This window comes from Solanum dulcamara, chromosome 4 (genome assembly GCF_947179165.1).
Source record: "Solanum dulcamara chromosome 4, daSolDulc1.2, whole genome shotgun sequence".
In the NCBI taxonomy this organism is placed as follows: Eukaryota; Viridiplantae; Streptophyta; class Magnoliopsida; order Solanales; family Solanaceae; genus Solanum; species Solanum dulcamara.
In genome coordinates, this window is record NC_077240.1 from 61,780,095 (window position 1) to 61,806,170 (window position 26,076).

The 26,076-nt window shown below is 36.4% G+C and overlaps 1 protein-coding gene across 4 annotated transcripts in view; it reads right to left on the reverse strand.

Moving 5' to 3' along the window:
• Nucleotides 1-3,828: 3,828 nt before the first annotated feature.
• LOC129887477 (polycomb group protein EMBRYONIC FLOWER 2) overlaps nucleotides 3,829-26,076 on the reverse strand; it is a 37,786-nt gene continuing 15,538 nt past the window's right edge. For 3 of the 4 annotated variants that reach the window (XM_055962589.1, XM_055962588.1, XM_055962590.1), the window contains exons 15-22: nucleotides 25,858-25,904; nucleotides 25,636-25,757; nucleotides 23,003-23,186; nucleotides 21,859-21,907; nucleotides 16,101-16,184; nucleotides 11,591-11,670; nucleotides 4,949-5,038; nucleotides 3,829-4,214 (exon numbers count right to left, since the gene is read on the reverse strand). In XM_055962589.1, the coding sequence (XP_055818564.1) occupies nucleotides 4,088-4,214; nucleotides 4,949-5,038; nucleotides 11,591-11,670; nucleotides 16,101-16,184; nucleotides 21,859-21,907; nucleotides 23,003-23,186; nucleotides 25,636-25,757; nucleotides 25,858-25,904 (783 nt within the window). In that variant the 3' untranslated portion in view covers nucleotides 3,829-4,087. The remainder of the gene's footprint in view (nucleotides 4,215-4,948; nucleotides 5,039-11,590; nucleotides 11,671-16,100; nucleotides 16,185-21,858; nucleotides 21,908-23,002; nucleotides 23,187-25,635; nucleotides 25,758-25,857; nucleotides 25,905-26,076) is intronic. The other variant, XM_055962591.1, reaches the window with a different exon arrangement.

Sequence of the window (26,076 nt, forward strand, 5' to 3'; positions counted from 1 at the left end):
CTAATTCAGAAAATATTTTTCTATATCTTAGAAGTTATCACTTGCTTTCTGATAACAATTAAGTGATACAACATGCTCTGCTATTCTAAACTGATAGCTAACCCTTTGATATTCTTTAACTCTAACCTTCAGTCGTGTAGTAATGTCCTTTAACCTTACTATAAAACATAATAAGATAAATTTTCACAAATACATTCTTATAAAATAACTTTAGATACTTACTTCTGAACTAAATACATTTTGAAGGACTCACATAAGTCATTGTCTAGTAAGGATATTCGAATACACACATTTTAAAGAAGTCATACATGTGGTCAGGGGTTATAAGCTAGAAATTGATTCCTTGGAAAAACTAGCATTTGACCTTTTGGACTAATATAAGGCCGCATTTAATAGATGAAATTTATATGACACTACGCAGATTGTGAATTAGAAGAAACTACCTATAGCTTAGTTTTGTCGCACGATCTAAATGATGAAAGAATAGTGACAATCTATAAATGCCTGGTAGCCTCTTGATTATAAATGTTGTGAACACGCCCATAAGCAAGACTATACTAGACACGACTTGTGGATTTCTTGGGACACGACCTACTCTGATAACAAGTTTTTCATTCCCCAAACTAAGGGAGGCACCACAGGCACTCGGTGCCTCACTTGATCGAGCGAGCCAACAGATACATAAAAGATTGAAACCATGAAGATCGACAAGGCCGCCACAATAACTGCTGAAATAAGATAACTAGACCAGCTAGGTCACAACAATATCAATGACATAATGAAAGGGCCGGCAAGGCCAACTTAACTGATAAAGAAAGAGCAAGCCAACAAGGCTGCAACTGAAATCATATACAATAAGCTGACAAGGCTATACGTGGAAGCTGAGAAAACCCAATAAGGTATGTCTACAAGTCTCTATGAATAGTACAACCCAACTGGTTTGGAAAAGTCCCCACCAATACCAACAACTATATACTATGCTCAAGTATGCAAAACCTACAGACAACCAATAGCTCCCAGGAAGAATGGAGCTTACCAATCCTAAGCTGAGACAACATTCCTATTGCAAAGGTCGATCAAGACTTATGTATGAACCTACAGCACGAATACAGTGCCCCCAGGCAATGGGACGTCAGAACAAATGAAAATGTACTGGTATGAAAGGCGGAAAGTAGAATCATAAATAGATGCAGTAAAAAGAGTAATAGAGATACCACCTGAAACTGAAACTCTAATAGCCTTCATGATCGACATTTGACCTCATAATAATCAAATAAGCATGGATGCTCTTGTAATCATATGTCTTGAATACATATATATAAATGCAAATGCATGACATACCCAACCAAATGCTAGCAATGGCAGTCTCTTCTGGTAGCTAACCGGTATCACATTGCCAACCTGTAGCCATCTGTACAATATATATAGTCTTTGTCCAAATAGGTCTCATACCTCCGATTATAGCTCGGAGTCCATACATAACATGTCATATATGATATGAAATTTAAATGCACATAGTAGGTGAACAAGTGCTTAGCCAATATCAGCTCTTTGGTACCCTTATTCTCATAATCACTTTCGTATAACATGTAAATGTCTCGTGGAACCTGATTGCTTTTAGAACAAACTTGAACACTTAACTCGGCTTTAGAAAGGTAACTTAAATCTGAGAATGTTTATAAAGAGCTTAAGGTGCTTAAAGAATCTCCTCGTGACTTCATTTAACTTCCATATGACCATTTAGGGCTATAAAATTCATAATAGACTCAAAGCTCTTGACTCAACTTCAGCTTAGAGCATTAATCATTTAGAAACTTAAAAGGAGACTGACATGTCTGACTTGATTTAAGAATGACTCCAACATGGTAACAGTATGATCCTTTTTAGAAACAAGGTGGTTGGACAAGTATATAACCAAAAGAATAGAGTACAAGATTTAGTATGAATATTATTTTCAAATAACATTTTCGTAAAAGCTTTTGACAAGAAAGAATAGCTTAATAACTCCCTTAGATACAGTGTAACAATTTTCCAACTTTTCATCCTGTCTTAGGACAACAACTCGATAAGAGACAAAATGAATAAGAAATTTGACACAAAATAGCTTTAACTGCCAAACAAATTTCACAATTTTAAAGCACGATAATGATATGATAAAGTCAAGAATTAAGATCAGCTGACATCCTAATGCCCTTCACAAAGGGTCTTTCTAACAATAGAATAGTAAAAATGACTCATTCGATGATTTATAATTTTTAGGATTCGTGCGATATGAAACAGAGAGCTTTGCCTTAATATACCTTAAATATGATCTTGAATAACGTAATTTAGATAATCTATTTCTTTTTTGGTGACCAAATAAAGCATCAAAATAATTTTCCACCAAAAACTCCTTAACGTATGCACATATATACAGAGAGCAAAAGATATATAAGGGTTCCTCAGAAACTCAATGTGCAGATGAATAAACTAACCAACTTGTAAATGTGAGAATATATTTATATAATATAGAGAGTGCTGGGAATTCTTTAATTAAAAGTTATCTCATTTATAATAATTTAAAGCATATTAACCACGACTTTCACTATATGAAGATGCATCAGATCCCCTTGCTTCCACGTGAGGTAGTCTGGTGTCACTACCGTAATTATTGTTATCCATTTTATTGGAAAGGATTCATATTACGCAAGTATTTGAATATTGCATAGGTTCATGATAAAATAAATATAATATTTTGAATATATTATAATTAATTAAAAAAAAATCGAATAAAGCCTATCTTATATAATAATAATAATAATTTCTTCACATAAAAAGACGTACTATTTCTGTTAAAAAAATTGTAATTGATAAAACTCCAATAAAATAAATACATATACAAATATATCGTAACTAAGAATTTTTTTATAAATGTCTAAGATATTTAGGAAGACAATAAATATTTTCTTTTCAAATTTTTAATTAAAATACAATGTTATCAAATCACGTGCGGTGCTACAATAAAATTCTCAAATTTAGGCTCGTAAACCTTTTATATGAGACAAAGTACAACCGTAACAGCTGAGGTAATACATTTTCAGAGTTTATATTTTTAAAATATTGAGTTATATTACATATATATTTGGATATTGAGATTTAAATTGAGAAAGTTAAGTTTGCATATACTTATTGTGCCCATCAGAGTTACTTTTCTATGAATTAAGTCTTCCACTTAGTGAGTTAGCCAGGCTAAAGACTCGCTTGGAAACTAACAATGATTTCCAAGTGCCGACCACGCCTAGGGTGTAGACTCGAGGCATGACAAATACATGATGGTTGCGTACTGATACTGCACTTGTTCTATTGAGTACAGAGCATATTCGACACCTGTCTCAAGACTTGAACTATGATACACACGATTTCTGAATCCAATGATAAGCTAATTCTTTCGGGTTGTCATAGATTCCTTCTAATTCTTTGTCCATCTTTTCGAACTCAGACATTTCATAAACTTAGTTTATGTTGCTTTATTAATTCAGGTTGCATCCCATTATTCTAAATACTTTAAAATTTTGATACTATGACTTTCAAATTCTACAGATGAAATTCTATAATTGTTTGGATGATAATTGATTAAGTTTTTCGTTTTAATTGTTTCCTTAGCATTTTACATTATAAGTTGCTTCTTAAATGAACTGATGAGCTAAGTTTGAATTAGAAATGGGTTCTCCTGTGGGTGCTACTCACGGCGATTTGAATCGTGACAGAAACACAGCTACCTAAGGAATTGATGTCACTTTCTATAAACAAGCATCATCTCTCTGAAGTGTAGAGAGGGAGTCAGATTGAAAAAAGAATTAGATTCAAGATATAACAGAGCCTCTGAACAATGAGAATCATTGATTTTCAATTTAGAACAGCATATGCCTCTATATGTCCTCTATAAAACATCAATTTAGCATATCTTACTCTTAAAAGATAAAAAAGTCATCTAGCCACAATAACATTAGAGAAACAGATGTTGAAAATTCCGAGATGCAGCTCCAGCCACAAACCTGTATCTCTACCAAATCCATTGCTAGATGGTAACAAATTGTCAAACGGGTATTCAACTTCTAGTAGAATCACTGTCTTGGCTTTGAAACTGCTCTAATATTAGGTTACAATTGTTAATTGTACGCGCATCAACAAGGCCATGGTTCCACAACTTCATCATGAATAATCTCCAACACCTGCTATATTAAACATTAGACGATACATAAAAGCTACACTAACAATGAGCAACGTTATGAGTACATGAAAATATGCTACTGTAGATGATGAGACACATCAGAGTACATGACAACATGATACTGTAGATGATGAGCAATTATCACGTATTGAGATAAATCCAAATCAGCAATCTGAAGTAAAACTAGTCTATCATGTTGGGAACAAGTTGTTCTAGGATTAATTATCCTGGAATTAGCTATCCCACCATCTATATGGGATAACTTATCATATCACTATGGTATAAATGATGGGATAAATTATCCCAAATTTGACAACCAAACAAGACACCAAAATTTTATCTCTGGACTATTTATTTATGTCCTTTACACCAAATGACCCCTAAATGTCTACATGTTTGCTGAAAGTACTATTACTGCTTCATCCTATCCGAGAAAACATGCATTTATGCGATGCCAACAATAAATTTGCTAACCACTTCGCTATATTGTCATACACTAAGTAAAGATAAATGACCCACCCCAAAAAAAGTAAAACCAGAAATTCCAAATAAGCACTGTGATCGACCAACACTCCAATACACATTAGTAGTGTTCAACAGAAAACAGAGCACCTTCTTTCTGGAAAATATACAGGATCTTGGATACACCAAGCAAAGGCACAATACAGGCGTATGGATTGGATAGCATTCAGATATAAATGACAGATCTTGACATAGGTAAATAAGAAGATTAATTACCACAGCAAGGCTGGTGCTTGCGCAAACTCCTGACCATGCAGTTTTGAAAAGGCCTCACAAGCCCAAGGGATGTGACCATCTGCCAACACCCTGCCACAGTGACAAGAACATATTATACTAAGAAGGGAATTCAGCAACAAAACTATTCCAACATGAATCACTTTACTATTATTTATCACCAGCATGTATGTAAATCAGCAAGAGAAGATCCACAAGTGTTGCCCGTTATTGCATTATATAATTATGTGTTTTGCTCTATATAGCATGTATCAGATAATCTTACCCGTCGGCTTGAGCATGAAGCGGGAAGAAAGACACACCCAACTTCATAACAATTTATATTAGTGAGAAGTTCGTGTAACTTATAAAACAGAGAAACCAAGTTACGTACTTCCCGAAACCCTTGAATGGCACAACATTTTCCAGTTCTCATGAAATGTCTATTTCAAAGATCAGATCAAGGACAGCCTTTTCTTCTTCTTTTTTTTGATAAGGTAACATTTGTATTGATTCCAAAGCCATAGAAGCCATAATCACAAGCTACATCTAGAATTAGTTGGCAAAAAATCTAAAGAGACTCTAGAAACTGTTATAGATTGTGACCCTCCAGGTCATTATTGTCGTTTCCCAACCTTTTCAGCATTGAGAGCTTTCCTGTAGTGACCCCAAGTCATTTATAATTTGATGGCACTAACAGTTCGGTCGCCTAGTCTTTCGTTTGGGTTTTATGCTCGTTTTCCTGTTTTGGAGCCCTTGGAGTTTGAACGGTTGACTTCAGTCAAAACTCTAGGAAAACGATCTCAAAATGAAATACTGACGGTTACATCAGCTCCAGAATGGACAAATTAGGTTGATAGCATGGTCGACACGAGTATCGAGACTGTCAGTTCGAGTTTGGGGTCATTTGGCACTTTAGCCTTTGAAATTTGGCATAAGGTTGACTTTAGTCAGTATTCTTGAAAAACGCGCTTGAATTAAAATTTTGAGTTTGGTCTAAAACGACCTTTTGTTCGCTTTCCGAGGCTTCTGATCTAATTCCGAGCCCCATTGTAGAATTTGACTAATAACAACTTTTAGGCGTGGGCCCCCCTTTTTGTCGAGACGACCTTAGTTGGAAATTTCGACTTCTTCGTTGAGTTCGGAACGTCGAATTTAGTGGGGTAGCATAATCTGTTTGCTCGCACGGTGTTCCAAATGAATCCCGGACACCCCATCGGAGACTTTAAAAATGGGAATAATATGCTAGTGTGCTGGTGCACTGTATCTAGGGGTGGCAAATAAGTGGATAGGATTGAATTTTGATGGATTGAATATGGATTGAGTTAAAATTGATTGAATCACAATCCACCCATATAAAATATGGGTAAAATATGAATTTGGTCAAATATGGTTTGGATAAAATGGTAGTAGCCCACTTTAATCTCCTAAAGCCCAAAAATACTAAATCAAGAAAAAATTATCTAATTACACTCCTTTATTTACCATATTTTTCATTATTCCCATCCATTTCAAAAAAATTCAAAAATCTCTTCTTTTCATCCGGATATATTAATTCTGTAATCCGGATACATTAATTTTGAAAATTATCTTTATGTTCAATATATCATGCTTTAAATGTAATCAATTGATACATAAAACCCTAATTAATGTATTCGGTTTACTAAATTAATGTATCCGAATTATCACGTTTTGAATGAATTTCTGTAAATTGAAATAGGATAGGAAAAAGTGGTAATTAGCCCTTTACACTATGTGATTTATGTAAGTTTCCCTTAAATCAAAGCTAAATTGTTAATACTTCAACTCCTACAACCCCACCTCACCCCTATATTATTATAATTTCACATCCTAAAGAAGAAATTTAATTTTTTTTTACTCTGTAACCCCACCTCACCCCCACCTCCCCACCCATACCCAATTTTTTTTCTTCGGAGCCTTTTCTTTTTCTATTCCCCTGCCTCGGCATAGCGCTTCGCTTCCTATCCAGTACCTCTCACTTCTCGGAAAAGAAATCCATAAAATCATCGGTAGGATGAGCAGATCTTGGTATGCCCCGAAAAAAGATATGAGGTGCTCGGAAATGATCGAAGTAGTTGAATAGGAGGATCACTATGACTATAGCCATTGGTAAGTTTACCAAAGACGAAAAATGATTTATTTGATATTATGGATGACTGACAACGGACTACTTAAACTACTTAGTTAGAGATTGTTTGCTATTGCTTATGACTCAGCAGAGAAGTAAAGTTGAAACAAAACCGCATGTTTCTTTTTTTTTGGGACAATAATATTTCTTTTTTTCTTCTCCCTTTGCATTCAAAAAAACGGATTAAAAAATGGCTTATCAAAAGTATTGGATTTCTCAAAAAAATAAAAAAAAGAACTTTCAAAGTAAATCCAATTGTATTATTTAGATTCAAAGAAATTTTAAAAAAAATTATTTGAAAAAAATTTTAAAAAATTTTGCCCACCCCACCCCCTCTCCCATACCCCCCCTCCCCCCCCCCCCCCCCCGTAAAAAAATAATTCAACACAAAATAAGTTTTTTTTGAAAAACAAAAAACAATTTGCTCACCCTACCCCCACCCCCCACCCCAAAAAAAAAAAATCCCACCCATCCCCATCCCACACCCAAAAAAATTTAATTAAAAACTTTAAAAAAATCCAAATTTTTTTCATCTCCACCCCCAATTTTTTTATTTTCAAAAACAAATAGTGCAATTAGAGAATTTTTTCTTTTATAAGTGGTGATATATTGGTATATATGAATTTTCATGTTTTACCTATTTTGTCCATATTTGTATGAGCTTAAATAGGTTGAAGCCATATTTACCCATTTTAAAAAATATGAGTGATCCACTTAATTTAATATGAGCTAAATGGACTCATTTCACTTATATGGGTTGAAATTGCCACCCCTAACTATATCTGATGCACCCTCGCCTATAAGACAGCCATTTTCAGCTTTCTTCTAAATTTCAAAGTTGAACATCTTGAGCTATAGAGGTCCAAATTGTGTGATTCAAGATGCTAGGTTGTGAGAATTTTCGAGGAGAATGGGTTGGTGAGTTCGGAAGCTGCTTTGGAACCTTCGATTGAGGTAAATTCTCGTTTTCACCTGCTGACATGGCTACTTTGTGAATTCAATTTTTGGGGTATTTTGGGACTTGATTTCTCCCTCATTCTAAATCCGAATTTGATGATTCCCGTGGCTATTTTGAGTGGTTTTTCGAGCAGAACGTCGTGGTGTTGTCGGAATTCACTGTAGACCTTCCGTTTCTGCAAAATTTACAGATTTCAGCTGCCATCCCATTTCTAGTTCTTGAGAAAATTCGAGTTTTGGTTGCATGTTGATATTGTGATGTTTCCGAGCCCTGAATTTTGTCCCACTTTGGAACATGAGCTCGAGGAACTTATTAGGACCTATTTTGGGGGTTAATTTCGGAATTTCCGATGCAGATCCCACAATCCCGTTTAAGACCTGATTTTGGGTCTGTCTCCAAAGAATGTGAAATTGATGTCAAAACGTTCATATTGACAACGTGATCAATATTTTGTTAGCGTGGCGGCAATTGGAGGCAATTTGGAGGTCGAGAGCTTCATTTTGGTGGATACAGGGCGCTCGTGATCAGCTTCGAGGTACGCTACGATCTCCCCCTTTGACTGAGTTTTATTAGATATTGTTTAGTATATATTGCATATGATTTAGGTTGGTATTGACCGGGTTTAGGGCTTTCCTGCTTTCATCTCATTTCCATGACTCCGGTTGAACCTTAGACTAGCATAGTCTCTTGAGACCCTTATTTTGGGTTTGTGATTTCGCTTGCGTTATGGTTGGGTGAGTTTATCCCTCTTAGGATCAGTATTGATGGCCTTTTGCAAGGTTTGCGCCTTAGATGCTTTAGTTTGTGTTCTAGTGCCCTTATAGCTAGGCGTAGCTTTCGGTAGGGCTTGTGATGGTTAGTGTGGATAAGTGCTAGTGCCAGAGACCTCAGAGGCTCGTCATAGCAGTAGGTTTGGCTTAGTTGTGCTCGTTGGGAGCTGGGATGGCATATCTTGGGGTAAGGCATCGATCCTAGAGATATTTCTCCCCCTACTTGATACTGAGCCACTTCTCGATTACTTCGCTTATGTTTAGCGGTACACTTGTGTTGCTTTATTGACCAGTATTATATTGTTGGGCCCAAGGCCGTGTTCGAAGAGCGACTGGATCCCAGTTTAGTTTTCCTTGCCTTGGTAGTTAGTATGGTTTGGTATTATATGTCTAGTTGTTTGTACCTTGTTTAGATACTGGTGATGGCATGTTTACACTGATTGAGCATTTTCACTTGTTTTGTGGTTCGATCCTAGGGCATTCACTGGCTTTTCACTACAGCTTTGAGAGGACATTCTCACATTTCTACTATTTTCTAACAGTGGGTTTTAACGGGAGTCGTACCACTTGACTATTTTGGTAAACTGATTTTGAGACTTATGAGGTATCGAGGACAAACTCTTTTTATACTGGAAGTACCAGAACCATTAGGGATGCACTCAATTTTATTGATATCCAATGCGTCGACACCCTTTTTATATGATCTGACTACTTATTCCTCCAGTACCATTGACAGAGATGACTTGATATAAGACCTAGTTCAGGCCCAGGTATTGTATACGGACTACCGTGTCTCCTATGGGCCCCTTTGGCCGAGAGTACCACGATACCGGATGAGGGAGCTGCATGGGTCCTACCTGGCTGGCCGAGGGTCGAGGTGGGTCTATACATTTTGGGTTAAAGGCCCTGGTTACAGACGACATTATGGGTTTTACTACAAACTTGCATTCATTAGCATCGCCTATCACCGGTATATTTGTGTAGTGTGGTCCCCCAGTTTTATGGGGGGCGAGGGTATGTTTGTTATTGTTTGTACCTTTCGGGTTATGGGCGTCAAGTCGATTATTATTTGATCATACTTGTACTTATCCCTTGTTGTATTTGTAGTTGGTCTACAGGGTGTCTTAGTTGGATTTGTTGTGGTATGTCTTGCTAGGTTCAGTTGGATTAGTCCTTAGGTGACTGTGTGATTAGCGGTGTCAGTTAGTACTCCTTTCTTGTTTAGTTGACTCTTATGGTACCCTCTTATTGTAAATAGACTGTTGGCTTGCATTTCAGGTGTGTTCTTTGACTCTGCTCCTTTATCCTTGTATTTTATCTCTTCGCCTTATTTCCTGTATTGTCGTGTGTTAGTTCCTGATTAGTTACTTGTGTTGTATTTACCTAGTTATATGATATTTATATTTGCTTTATCTGTGGAGCTCAGTCGGCCTATGCCTACCGAGTACCATTCATTTGGTACTCATACTAAACTTCTGCCCACTGTAGATCATAATATGGGTTATTGCCGGTGATTTAGACTTGGTGCAGAGCAGCTTGCATTCAGAGATTGGATGAGCTCCTGGCATCCAGAGTTGCCGATTTTCATCTATGTTGGATTAGGATCAATCTTTACTTGCTTTCGAAGACTGTCCGTACTTATATTTGCATCTGTAAAAGCCTTTTATTCATATTTTGATTTAGATGTTCGATTATCGACTGATGTCAGGTCTTGGGGTGGTTCCTTGTGATTTATTTTAATTGTTCTCTCTTCTTATTAGTATTTATTTTCCGCTTTATTGGTTCATCTTCCGCCTGTTAGCCCGTTGCATCTGGTTCCAAGCTAAGGGTTGAGGGTTAGGCTTACCTACTGGTGGGTGTTAGCAGGTGTCATTATGACCTGAGAAATCTGATCGTGACATAAAGTCCCTGTATTTACTATAATACTTTTTGTAACACCAAAAATGCAAAAGTTGAATACAATTATGCTTCATGTTCTAGATGGGGTTGCTTTTGTTGTCAAAACATCTTGAGTTCCTTTCCTTCCAAACAGTCCACCATATGCATCCTGGAATCATTTTCCTTCTAGGTTGGCCTTTTCTTTTGCAATGAACTCTTCTTTTTTTTGTTTTTCCAATAAAGGTACAAGGTGATGTCACTCTCGTATTGGAACTAGAAAGCTAGCTCAATCGTAACAAATGACATCTACTCACTAAATAATATTCCTTTTGTCCCAATTTATTTGAAAGTGTTTCAGCTAAGAAAGAAAGGAAGATTTTTGAAAGTTGTGGTCTAAATAAGCTAGATATATTTGAGTGGCTATAACTCATCTCATTAGAGGTAAAATGAGAACTATAAAGTTATATTGTTACTAAATATAGAAAGGTGTCATTCTTTTCTAGACTAACTAAAAAAGGAAAGAACGTCACATAAATTGGGACGGAGGGAGAACTATTTTTGGTTGCATATAGCAGAAATGTAGTGGAAGGGAGAGGTGAACTGGTCCATCTACTTCATCTGAAACAGGTTGTTAAAGAAGAAAATGATATTTACATTTGTATCACTCCACGTATTTCCGGGAAAAGTTGGAGAAGCTAATTGTAGAGAGTTGCACTTTCACTAAATTCCCAAGTAACCAACCATCTATTACTTCATCAGCCCTCCCTCTTCACCCTACCGAAAATAAGAGTAGAAGATGCACATATCTCCATACACAATACCCTTAAATCTTAATAATATTAAGGAAAACCGTATTAGAAAATAAAACCAGACACGAAGTAAGACAGTACCTTTGCTTTCTAACAAATGAGTTCCACAGATGCATCATCTGCTTTTCATCTTTGGTCACATCCACAAAATCATCAAGCATCTGTAACATGTCTAAAGTTAGTTGAATGACTTCTTCAGATATCCACGACAATCAAAATCTTGCCCCTTCAATTGACTAAATTTTGCAGCAGTTCTGAAGGGGAATTAGTTGGAGGGAACAGTTCAGATCACAACCTTTAGCAGTTCTCAAACGTATTCTATTAATGCAGCTTAAGGAGTTTTATGGTTCTGCGTAATTTCATGTTGAGACTACACAGTTCCTTTAAGAGTCAAGCAATTATTCGGTAGAAAATATTCATCAAGTCAGAACCATACATCAGAGCACTTTCCCTAGTTAGTTTCCAGAGGTCAATATTCATCCAAACCCTTCAAAGTACCATTTTTGTATGAATAGATAGCAATCTGCAATATTTATACACTGCTTAGACCTTTTCTTTTCTTTTAAGAATGATGTTTAGACCTTGGTTTTAGTTGAGCAATGAAATTTACCACTTATCAAAATGTTTACGCCATTACATGAGATTTTGAATCCAAGCACACAACGGTTGAGAAAATTACAACAGCATCAGCAGCAAGTCATATGGACGCAATGGCTTGCTGATAACTTTGAAAACTCTATACATGGGACAATATAACTCACAGATACAATTATAGAGAAATCTAATACATATGGCCCTCCAGAATGAGCAAGTGGAAAGTAAAATGAATACCAAGGCTGAAAAAGAGACATTTGGCCCTATGATAAGTCTCCACAGAAGAACACATGGTTCTATTTCCATTTTTGGTAGCCTGGTGTCATGGACTTAGACTTCAATTAAGGCCTCCGTGCGGCACTCGACAACTTACTCACGAATCTTTCACGATCTTGCAAGCTCAAGTAAGCCTTTAAAACTAGATCGCTACGGGAACGCTAGATTGTAAGAAAGACAAGAGAGCTTTTATGAAGAAGGTTTTGTATTACTTGGAAGAATGCTTGATTTCTGGATGGTTTGTTACTACATAGCCCTGTCGTCCGAACCTCCTGCCATCGGACTTGTTGGCATCATGGCTCTTGGTGGGAGGGTGTTGCTCCTTACCCTTGCCACGATCTCCCCCACCTTTGGCATGACTACTCTTTGTTTCTTTTGCCTTTGCTCCTGTCATGCCTAAAGTCCGTCAGGGCTTCAGCTTGGGTGATGGCCTCATCGATGGTGCTAACTTGGCGACGCTCCAACTCCGTTTTGGCCCAACCTTGCAGTCCATCCATGAAGTGGAAGAGCACGTCTTCATCCGTGAGGTTGGGTATTTGAAGCGTAAGGGTAGTGAACTCCTTCACATAGACCCGTATGCTACCCGTTTGCTTCAATTCCCGGAACTTGCGTTTGGCCTCATAGATGACATTGTTGGAGAAAAAGGCCTTCTTAAACTCGTCCCGAAACTGCTCCCAGGTGTTGATGGTGCATAGACCCTTCCCGATCTCAGACTCCTTGCGCTTCCACCACAACATGGCCATCTACGAGAGATACAGCACGGCTGTGTTGATCCTCGTCTCGTCATTCTTCACTTTGTTACGCATCTCCCTGTCCGCGCTGGACGTCACGCATCTCCCCACTTCTACGTCTCCCTTGAGTGCTGCCATCTCGGCCCTCATGGTCTCTATCGTGCTTAGCGCGTCTATGAGCCGACACTCCAAGGAAGTGATCGCCTCTTTCGTCTCGTACTCAGCCGCCTTGCGCACATCCAACTCCTTTCGGATGTTGTCATTCTCCTCAAGGGTGAATTCCTCTAGAGACTTGAACTTGTCGTCGAACTTGTTCAAGCGCTTACCCAATATCTCTACAGCCTGCCGGGCAGCATCCACCCTTGCGATCCACTCTATGCCGGGGGTGACTTCCACGGGTTCCTCACCTTGCTCATTGTCACTTACCTCGGTGGCCGAGGGTGAGTAGGATGTTAGGGCCTCGCTTGGTGTAGGCTCGATCGGCACCTCATCGTTTCTCTTAGAGTTCTTCTTTCCCTTGCGGTGCTTTTTTCCAACATCTTGCTTGACGTTGGTGGCGGTAGTGGCGTTGATGTCTCCCTCACTTGCCATATCCCTTAGTAGAGATACCACGTTGTCACGGACTTAGACTTCAACTAAGACCTCCATGCGGCACTTGACAACTTACTCACGAATCTTTCATGATCTTGCAAGCTCAAGTAAGCCTTTAAGACTAGATCGCTAAGGGAACGCTAGATTGTAAGAAAGACAAGAGAGCTTTTATGAAGAAGGCTTTGTATTATTTGGAAGAATGCTTGATTTCTGGATGGTTTGTTACAAATGAATGCTCCCTCTATTTATACTACTCCTAAGGGGCCTAAGTGTAAATAAAAATTACTATACAAGTCCTTCCATATTTACAAAGAAGTCTCTACTCTAGAATTTTCAACACACTCTAGAGAATTCTAGAGAACTCTCAAGTCTTTTAAGACTTTTCTACAAGAATCTAGAGTCTTCTACAAACCTCTCTAAGACTCTAGGTTCTTACTCCTTCTTCAAGATCAAGTGGCAAGTCATAACACAGGGTTGCTTGTCAAATCAGTTTTTAATTGCATATTTTGGATTTTCCTTTTGGAGGGGGTTCTCAAGTGTCCTTCCTCATGTCCTAGCCCTTCAATGACAATGACCCGTCTCAAGCCCCCTACCCCCCCCCCAACCAAAGAAAGACCTTGCATTGATCTTCCTTCCCAAACTTACTATGATGGTCTACCTCCATTCACCCTCTATGAAGCAATGTTATCAAAGGCGAAAAGCGTAAAAAAGCTCTAAGGTCTGTTGGGGCTTTAAGCGCAAAGCACAAATAAAGCGTGGGCTTTAATGAAAAAAGGCACAAAGGGAGAAAAAAATACAAATATATATGTTTAGTCCAAGACTAATAATTATAAACATGATTGACAAATACAAATATGTTTAGTCCAAAGGGAGAAAAAAATATTAGTCCAAGACTAATAATTATAAACATGATTGACAAATATATGACCAAAGAAATTGAAAAAAAATTATGATCAAGTGAAATATCAATTGTTTAGTGTCACTTCTTCAAAAGAGACTCATTGGCAAGGAGAAGTTTGTTTTAGAACCTTGATGACAACACTGAAGCACACATAAAGCGAGGCGAAGCGCTCAACACATTTTGAGCCTCGCTTCAGAGCTTAAGTATGCTTAAAGCGCGCCTTTGACTACACTGCTATGACGTTGATCTTCCTCCACCGCCATACAATGCCAATCTCCACTTTTATTCAAAGATCTAGCTAAATATTCTGCATTTGATTTCTTCCAGTTTTTCTGTAACTTTTCTTACCAAAAGAGAAGGACAGAGAAGCTTTTGTAGAATACAAGAGAGCTATGAGGGAAGCTAAGAAGGCTCTAGTAAAGCACGAGGGGAAGTTCTATATGGCTGGTATCAAAAGATAGGGACACGAGAAGGAGAGAGAATTGTTTAAACTAGCATGACTAACAGAGAAGAAACGCAAGGACTTAAGCCAGGTGAAGTGTATTAAGGACGATTCTCAAGAAGTGTTGACGGGAGATAACGAGATCAAGGAGAGATTACTTTGATCAATAATTCAACACGAACCAGGAGAATTTAAGATCTACACACGTTAGTGAAAGATAGAAACTTTAGCTATACTTGTATAGTTAGAATGTCAGAAGTAAAGGATGCCGGGAAAAAGATAGGATTAGAAAAGCTTGTGGCCACGATAGTATCCCTATAGAGGTTTGGAAGGGCCTTGAAGATGTAGAAGTGGAATGGCTCACCAAACTATTCAATGCTATACTAAGAAGTTGCCATAATTTCTTCTTCGCCAATACTTGCTTTCATGTAAGTTCTTTTTGTTGGACGATTGAATTGCTAGTGTTGAAGTTTGTGAAAATCAAGTTAAGATGCCCATGGAATTATTAGAAGAAACAGGTGCAGCACTTATGCAATCAAAATATCAACTCATTGAACAGGGTGTTCACAGCAATAATTCTGATCCGCTTGTCAAGAAGATGTTACTATGTGACTCCAGAAGCAGTCTGGTCATTAGCTGGTATACAAAAATCAGATAGTAGTCCAGTCAATAATCCTGTCACTGTAACCAAATTATGGTTTCTAAGTCCTGTTTGGTGTTGCAAAAGACCCTTTACAGATTCCCACTACTCTCAAGTCTAATTGCGCACGACCCAATTAAACAAAATTTGAAAATGAAGGGAACAATTTTGAATGGCACAATAAAGTAATTTAATACAATATTCTTAAAATAGATGTTCTCATGAATGAAAGTGGGCAAGTTCAATAAGATAAAACACTATGGCGAATATATGGTTAGTTCAAATATGTAAAAGAACATGTTTTTTCCATTTATTTGAAGGGTCAAGACAATCAGGACAAACTAACCCAAAAAGTCAGCCAATTAATTTGAACACAGAGTACAATAAAGACCAATATATATAATTATGCTGCATACCCTTCGATCTTCAAGATCTGCAACATCATCATCAACTTCATCCTCACTGTCTCGGTCTGATAAAACTTGCTCCAGTGCCATGGGCTTCACCCAAATAAAAATTTTCATTAGAAACATAAGTTAAAAGGACTCTCCGTCGCTTCAAAGATTTCTAACGCCATATATTGGCTACCTCATCCCTTTCGAAGACTATAAGATTCATACAAGTAGACAAACATTTCAAAATCTATTTAACTCTGTGTCACATTCAGCAAGATAATTCACCTCTAGACCCCAAATCCTGGGGCTATTTCAAATGGAAATCACAACACACACTACAATCAAAACCAATATTGCACTGTCATTACAATAGATCTTTGATTAGTTTTTATATATATATATATATATATATATATATATATATGTGTAACATCATAGATTATACACGTCCCATGAATGACACGAAATCTTATCACATCTCTGGTTAAACAGTTCATTTACCTTTCTCAGAAGAAATTTTTCTGATTAAACAGAAACCATGAAAAGTAAGAAATTTTTTAAACTTTACATTGCAGGAAGCTCCCAACAATGAACCCTATGTACCAGTGTATGACTAAAAATATCAGCAGTACTTTGCAATGGCAAAGCTAGGGCTTTTGATGAAATTGAAACTTAGAGACCGAAGTCCTGATCATTGAATAATTTAAGTTGCTTAATTATAACACTCCATTGATAGATATGCAAGTAATCTATCCACCCTTAATTAGAGGTCTCTGATTCAAGCCATGGGAATGGATAAGCTCCTGGCAGGAAGCACTTGCCATAAATCTGGATTAGTAAGGCCAATGGATTCCGGATATGAGGGTTATAACTTATACCAACAAAAGTACATAAACAAAAGGTTAACAACTTGTTAATGCCTACAATGCTTCCAATTAGCAATTTTAATTATTTTTTAATAAATTTTAAATTACTTTATTTATTTATAATAGGTTTAATTTAGAAAATTCTTAGAATCTGTGACATAATTGCCAAGAAATTACTATGAACTAAATATCTGACTGTGTTAGTTCTAAAGTTAAAATTGATTTGAGGCATGTTAAGCGGCATCAATGATTTGTTGTATTTAAAATATAGTGACAAGTCAAGTTGCTTTCAACTGCATTTCGTAAAGTATTTACATTGGTACCATAAAGCCATTGCTGATTCCATAATGAGAAATTTGAAGTATCCCATTACTTAGACACTTAAGTCAATGTGCTGAACTAATATTTCATGAGAGCCCATGTAACACCCCACAAATTCTAAGCTAAGATCTGAACCATTTTCATATGTGTATAGACCCAAACCCGAGGATTTCTAATTGTACATAGATGTTATTATGTTAAGGTCAATTCTTTAGTGTGGAAAGTGATTTGGAGAAGAATTAAGGTCAGAAAAATCTTCTAGGACAAAGGTCAGTTCAAAGTTCAACTTCTTTACTGACTGAGTTTCGGTATAAGTTTTTACTTGAATCAACTTCAGACAGGCGTATCTCCTAGAATATGGGGAGTTACGTGAACATAACCTACCAAATTAAAGATCTTCGAGTCTTCTGTCCAACGCCACTGATTGCTCGTTAATCCGATTTCAGAATAGAAAGTTATGATGATTTTACCAAAAGGTAGTAGTCGAACCGACTCACTGGAAGCATGTGTAATTCACACTTGGTATTGTGCGTTTTACACAATGCCAAGTGTGAAGCGCACTTCATTCCGCACAAGGTATCAACGGGAACCCTTTTTAAGTTAGTTCTATTGTTTTTTTTCCTTTCTTTGTCCATTCTTTCAAGATGTAGAATTGGTTTTCTCTACTCCTCTCATCCTCCATCATCAAGGTAAGTCCTTCTCTAAGGATGTCAAGCTTTCCAATAAAATTTCATCATCTAATCATGAATTGTTAATAGAAATCTTAACCCTTGGCCATAAAATTTTCAAGAAGAGAAATCAAGAATCTAAAGAAAAGGTTTCTTGATCATTCTTTATCAAGTTAGGGTTCATCATTAAGATTTGTGGAGCCTTTCAAGTATGCAACGCTATCATAGTGAGGAAATTAGTTCTTTCTCATGCCCTACATATACAGTTTCAGTTAGTAAGATCAAAGTTAGAATTTTTACATAAAGTCCATGAATTCAAGTTCTTTCTAATTCAAAAATCTTATTGTTGATTTCTACAATTGAAATTACTGTATTTCATGTTCATTGATGATTCTTTATGATGGTTCATGGTTATTCTACAACTTGGACCCTTTTTAGCTAAAGGTATCTAAAAACCTTGTTATAGTATTAACATTCATCGTTTCCAAGATTAAAGCAAGTTTTAAGATTTTTAAAAAGTATTTCAAGAAAGTTTTTTTAAAAAAAAAAAAGAAAAGTGAAAGTATTTTTAACTTCAAGAAAGAGCTTAAGAAAGTATATTTAGCTTCAAATGCATTATTTCAACAAACTGTTTCAAGAATGTATATTTAGTTTCAAGAGCATTATTTCAAAAAGAAAGAAAAGGCATATTTTCAAAAAAGCATAGTCAGTTTAAAGCAAGTTCAGTTTTAAAGAACTATTTGAGCAAGGTCTCAAAGAAAGTGATTTTCATTTTTCCCCTAAAGTGAGACATTCTTCCCTAAAGTGGGACAGCTTTAAAGTTATTGAGCACCAATGCATATTTTGGGAGTAGTATTGAGCAACGAATCGGGTAAGGGTTCAAATAATCCAAATGCCAAAACTGCGCCACCAGCATATGATAGACTCGTGTCGTTGATTCGAGCGACTCCTCAGAAAGCTCCTGGTAAGGGATTAGAGATTGGGATCCATTAGTTAAATTCGCTTTACCTTGGCAAGGTATAGGATGGCTCTGGCAACGTAGGCAAAACGATGTATCATCACGAGGCTCACGTGATAGTTGTCGATTAGAGAAACTCCCCAAGAAATGGAAAGTTATATTATTTTTAATATTGCTATTAATATATATTTTTAATATATATATATATAGTTGTAAAGTTTTGTTGTTAATTTACAGCATGCTTTACTTTTTTGTTGATTATATTACAATTTATCTTCAAATTTACTATTCCAGTTTACTATTTTCAGTCTTTAGCTGGTTGTTTCATTCAGCTATTTTACATATTGTACATTTCATGTACTAACATTATGCAGATCCAGGTATTCAGGATCGGCAGTAAATGCATCACTAGGACCCCACTTTCATCCAGCTCTTGGTAAGGCCTCCTTGCTTTCGGAGGATTCCACTCTATCTAAAGTTTTATTAATAACCAAACGTTTTAATAGAGTATTCAGGTAGTCGGGGATCTTGTCTCGAAACCTATCTTTAGTTCATCAGAGGCTTTATAGACAAATCAGTAGAGTTGAGTCATAGCTTCAATTGTTTTACAAACATCTTTATTATTCAAATTTTCTATCTACAACATTGTTGAATTTGTTTTCCAAAGTCATTGCATGCTCATGTTTTTAAAGCTTCCACATAGGTGAAATCGCCTTCAGCATAATAGTAAGACAGGGCAAGGATTCGCTTGGAACCAGCAATGATTCTATGCCAATCATGCCAGGGTATAGGCTCGAGGCATGACAGCCCACACCAAATATATTTAGATTAAAGAAAAACTTAGTAGTTTTCTATTGAATAAGGAGCCAACTGCTAGCTTCAGAACTTTATTCACCCATATAAATCCTTCAGCTCCCTCCAAAACACGATAAGGAAAAGAGAAGCCACTTAATCAACACACAGGCAATTTCAGTAAAACCATATAAATTTCCCCATACATGTCACCAACAGTCAAAACAACACCAAGTATAACCCAAAAATTATACTCCATCCGTTCACTTCTACTTGCCACGTTTCACTTCTCAGAGTCAACTATAGTCAAACCTCTCCATACTGGCAGCATTTGTCCGAAAGCTTCATTATTACTATAGTGAGGTCTCGTTATATATGCATACAGACATTTGATGTTTAGATCTTATTTAGCTGTCATAAGCAAAAGTATGCAAAATAATAAAGATTATGAATATGAAAAACGCAAACATCAGTAGTCATTCCTCGTGAAGATATTACCATAATTGATAGACAACATTTAAATACAATTCTTACTTAAATTTATTGTGCGCATGACATTAATGATAATTATCATAAATATTTTAATATTTTATTTTATACATGATATATTTCTTACAGAATATTATTATACACTATTTGAGTATGGCTATGTAGAGGGGTAATTCTATAAAGAGTGTATTGTTAATCAATGCCATTGCTGTTTTAACGAGGTTTGACGGTATATGGACTTTGACCAACATTTAAAGATACAACAACAACAAGCCCAGTATAGTCCCACCATGTGGGGTCTGGGGAGGGTAGAGTGTACGCAGACATAACCCCCACCAACATTTAAAGATTTTTTTTTTTAATTTTAATGTCTTTTTTCATCATATTAATATAAGAAGAATTCAAATTATAGTATTTTTCTTATAGTTTTCGAACATCTAAATTTTAATTTTAAAATGTTGAATTATAGTATTTTTCTTCTGATACTATTTGAAACATGGGAAACATTTAAATGCAATTTTCCCAGTATTTCAAGATCACCAAGGCTTCCTGATATATTTTGCTCATATATTCACCTCTTGTCATTTTTCCCAAAAATGATTCACCTCAACAATGCAATGAAAACAATGTAACAAACTGAAGCCAATTTTTGGATGAAAAGAAATCTCTTTATAAGGAGAAAAATGAATAAATTAAATTAAAATTCTTTATTTGGCCTGGTTTAAGATTCGAAGATTTAGCTTGTATGAATTATTATTGATTTGATACCAATAATGGTAGTCATTTCAGTATCTTATGGATGCATATGTAGCTTAAGTAGTGGAGCTTAACCTGTGGTACACATGGTAAATTGGAAGGACAAGAAAAGGAAAAAGAAGTTCTTATAAGTGTCCAAGTTTGTCAAATGAATTGTTCGAAGATTTAGCTTGTATGAATTATTATTGATTTGATACCAATAATGGTAGTCATTTCAGTATCTTATGGATGCATATGTATCCACAATTCATTTGACAAACTTGGACACTTATAAGAACTTCTTTTTCCTTTTCTTGTCCTTCCAATTTACCATGTGTACCACAGGTTAAGCTCCACTACTTAAGCTACAGAAATTTTTCTTAATTAGAATGACACTGACTAATTTTTTTGACTGGTTAATGTGTTGTGCTAATTCATCTTTCAAACATCATCCATGACACACATGAACAAATAATTCTAACACTAAAAATCAAATAATCACTAAAAACTCGACTGGCATCCCATGTTTTGTCTGGATTATAAACATCATCCTAAGTTGTCATATCCAGCACACACCTTGTTGGTTAATGACTTTGAGATGCCAATTGATCCTTTCTTATACCAAGTATATATTGATCATATATATATTATGTTAAAAAGGCCCTTACATATAGTTGCAAGGAGGGTATCCATCATCCCTGATAGGATACTCAGCTTCCGTACAACTATAGAATCTATCAAGCAACTTCACTTGGCCAAAAGCTTCACATTTTGGACCACTTACTGTGATTTTTAAGTGTAACATCCACTCTGTAGGATTTTAAGACAGTTGTATACATCGAGTAAATACAAAATAATCCTGCTTGTTAAATAATTTCACATTCTATTGGCTTATGAGGAACCAAATGGAAATTCCAAGATCCTCGAGCATAAAGTAAGAGATTAATTACCTGGGCCCTATGAGAATGAAAGAATTGCCTTTTTTGCAGGAGTGCACGACTGTAAGAGAGAAACAAAAGTATTAAAAGCCAGACAATCTTATCTACGAACTACAAAGGTAAACCATAATTCAAAAAATTGTGTAGTCAATTTTCTCCCAATTAGTTTCACATCTAAGACATTATGCAAAACAACAAGACAGCGAAAAATAGATAATACAGAAATGCATCAGGGGACAGTTCCAATATAATCAATGTTACCCTACTTAACCTAGATACATGGGACCAATCCTAATTTTGTAGTGTATAAGCTCAGATTGATTTAACAACTGTTGGAGAAAGAGAAGGAAAGGGTTTGTTGCATCATCAAAAGGGAAGTAAAGCCCAACCAACGACAAATTCAAAACACTAGTGTACCATCACATTGCAGAAAGGATAGTCAAGAACCACTCCATCTGGCGCACATAGTAAAATGGTGGTCATGGTTGAGGTTTTGAAAAAGTTTAGATTGAGGCTATTTAGAAGGCAGAACAGAAAACCACCATAACCAGGCCTTATTTGGCACTAGATCAATGGCAAAGACCACATTTGAATATGAGGACACTGTTGAATACTTTGGAAAACTAGAGGGGTAGTATATCTTTCAAGGTATTTCCTATAATTCCAAGAGTTACATAGGCCAATAAGAAACCCTATAACTGCAGTAGGCCCGGATTGGATACAGTGACACTACTGGTCACTAAACCAGATGGCAAGACAGATTTTGAAGGCACCTCGCACCGTTGAATGAGAAAAAAGTAAAGGGGGAGTAAGTAGATCTCCCACAGGTATTTCCTAAAATTCTCAGAACTACAGGCATCAAAACCTCAAATTTACAAATCATGGGAGCAGGTGTACACCCGCCTCCCAAAAACAAAAACATAACTGCAATAGGCCCAATGAGGTATAATCATAAAAGGGAAAATAATAGCTCCAGATTAGACAGCCAATAATCCACAGTGAAGTTCAAGGGTTTAATGCCTAAAGCAGACAACAAAATCAGATAATTGATGATTTATTGGACACAATACTGAAGGTTTTCAACAGTGAAATCTTTTCCACCCAAAATCATTTGGTTAAGTAAAAATGCTACTTGACATTGTGCCGTTGAACATACTTTCTGGGATCAGAGCGCTCAACTGATAACTTTCTTGACTTGGCAAACTGAAGCAGTGCTGGGGGTGCAAGAGTGCTTCCTGATGCTGACTGAACAGAATCAGGATCTGTATACAAGTGACCAGATGAGGGAACACTTGCACCATTGGAACTTGATGGATCACACTCTACAGGGTCAGCAACACCTGATAAATATTTATCAACAGAAAAATCATTATTAGTAACAATGGTGCTTCAATATCAATTCCAACAGACTTGTATGCCAAGGCTTCAGACAAAAACGAAATAAAATTTTGATCCGCACTCAAAAGGCTAAAACAATAAGAAATGGCATTCAGACTTGAACATGATTCACTTCCTGCTCACCCAACCCCTAAATCAAAAGGCAGCACTCTCAAGAAAGCTAAGTCAGGAAACTGATTTCCTATGGTTCTTATTTGGCGGTGGTTTTAATTTTCTTCTTTTTTTGTGTGTTATTTTCACTCACCCCAACAATTCCCTACTACTCACATTTTGGTGGATCCGGTGATTTTCTGATTTTTGGATTTTGGTTGGGTGGTGATTTGGTGATGTTTTAGATTTTCAGATTGTGGTTTGGTGGCAATTTTAATTTCAGGTTTTGATTTGGTGGTGATTTTTGAGACACTGATTCCAATAAATTTTTAAATTTGAAAACTAAATGGGGGGATTGAAGGGAATTTTGTGAAGAGAACATGGATTATGGGAGGCTGTTGTTTGGTGGTGTTTTGATTTGAGTTTCGGTGGCTTTCATGATGATTTCCGGTGGATGGCATGGCAAAACGTGATTGGTGTGTGTCATGCACTGGTTTTCTTCGAACAGGTGCCAGTCACAAAAGGTGACTTTTGTACCACTTTAAATGACTACAGAGCCATAGGACCCCCCCCCCCCCAAAAAAAAATGTAAGTATCTTTTTGGAATCCAGAGGCTAGTTCAGGGGAACCTTTGTGTATATTCCCACTAAAATTTTGTATTACACCATCATAAGCAAATTTTCCGGTAGGAAGCTAATTCAAAGCACCACCAGTATACCTATATCAATATGATATACAATTATTATATAAGCAAAATCAATTCCATCAGAAAACAATTAGGCAAACGAATCCCATTATATCATATTTATTTTTTAATAATATTCTTACACCATCATATAATGACTTTCCTAGTAGAAACATAATTCTTTCTCAAAGCTTCACCAGTATACATATACCAATAAGATATATTTATTGTCATATAAGCAAATCAATTCTACCAGAAAACAATTAAGCAAATAAATTCCACTACACTGTATCCTTACACCATCATAAAATGATGTTTCTAGTAGGACGCTAATTCTCTCTCAAAACCCTACCAGTATACCTATATCAATGTGATATACTATTGTTATAAAAGCAAATCATTTCTACCAGAAATCATTAAGCAAATGAATTCCATCGTATTACATTCTATATATACATACATATAGCAAATCCCCAGTTCGCCACCTTAAAACCAATACCCAGATTCCATCTCACTTGAAGTCTCGAATGACAAAAAAACGCTGCATTGTAGAAAAAAGCCTATTTCTCTTCATGATCAGAGGAAGTCAATTCTCCCTCCCTTCCTAAAACAGAAACTCAGTCACTATCTGTGGAGCTATAGGCAAACAGAAGACTATGGCATTCAACAGTTGGGTTGGCAGAACGACACCGGTTTTTCAGATTATACCGTTAGATTATGGCACTCAGTAACTTGTTAAGTTTCTCTATTCCATCAAGCAATTTTCTGATTAACTTCACAAACAAAGAATCTGAGTTAGCAAATTAGTGGGCATTAAACGAAAAATTGATTTTGCAGATACTCAAACCTCCTGCATTTTGGATTGTTATTGTGGGTTTGAGTCCAGGATTACTTAGGACTTTGAAGGGAAATTGAACAGAATTCAGGTCATGCATCAGGACATGCCCGAGCAATTGGGCCATGCATCTCATGGTACGCCCCAGCTATGCCTCAAGATGATTTGCATTCACCTTCAACTGTGGCATGCTGCAGTTCTGCTTGTTAAAATACTGGAAAAAGCAACTCGCATTTACATAAATAAGAAAAAACTAAAACCCTCTTCTACCTTGAAAGAGCATCCATAGGTACATAAAGTATCTCAACTCTCCTGGAAAATACTATAAGGAGAAGTAGAGTCAGATCTAAGATTTAAAATATATGGGTTCTGCAAAGAAAAAATTCAAGCCCTTTTTAGCTATTGGGTTCTAAATTAATAATATATACACATAAAATCATTATTCTACTAGGATTTTTTTTGATAACCAAGAATCCTCAAGGGCCAGTAGCACACAAATTCCACCATTATAATTTGCCAAGTCTTCATCGAGAGAGGGGTGTGGACAAGGAACATCAGCTACCATTTGCCATAGGCAAGACAATTATAATTTTATTGCACAGTATGCAAGGAAATGATCATCTAGATAGTTCCTTATCTACAACAATCAAACATTGCTGCACTTTCAGACAGCAACTGTGTACCTTTCAACTTACGAAAGGAGGATGTTGATGGAACTTTGACAACAAGTAATAATCCAAGGAATGCAATGGCAAAAAGAAAGAAAAAGAGTCATCATTACCATTAATCTTCTCATTGAGATCATTCATTGACGTAGGGAAATCTGAATCTAAAACAAGTGGGTGCACATGCTTTGAATTTTGAACTAAATCTGCCCGTTCCCTCCGTCTTAGTGGCTTTGAACTGAGCATAAATTACAAATAAAGCAGTGGAATATCACAACACTTCTGAAGTAACATCAAATAGCTACAATACAAATTGGAGTAGTGTGATAGTGCCATACCAAAAGAAGAATGTCTGTTGCTTAGGATCCACGCCATCAGCAACAATCTGACGATCAATCCAGAGAGCAAGTTAATTTGCACAGAAGAAAAGGCATGAATAGTAACAGTAGTCAAGCATTTCAAGTATCAGAAATTAATTATATAATACAGAACTGACTTTTCAAACCATAATTAAAAAAAAATCAAACCTTTGCCTAATCAAAATTATAGAGGTAAGA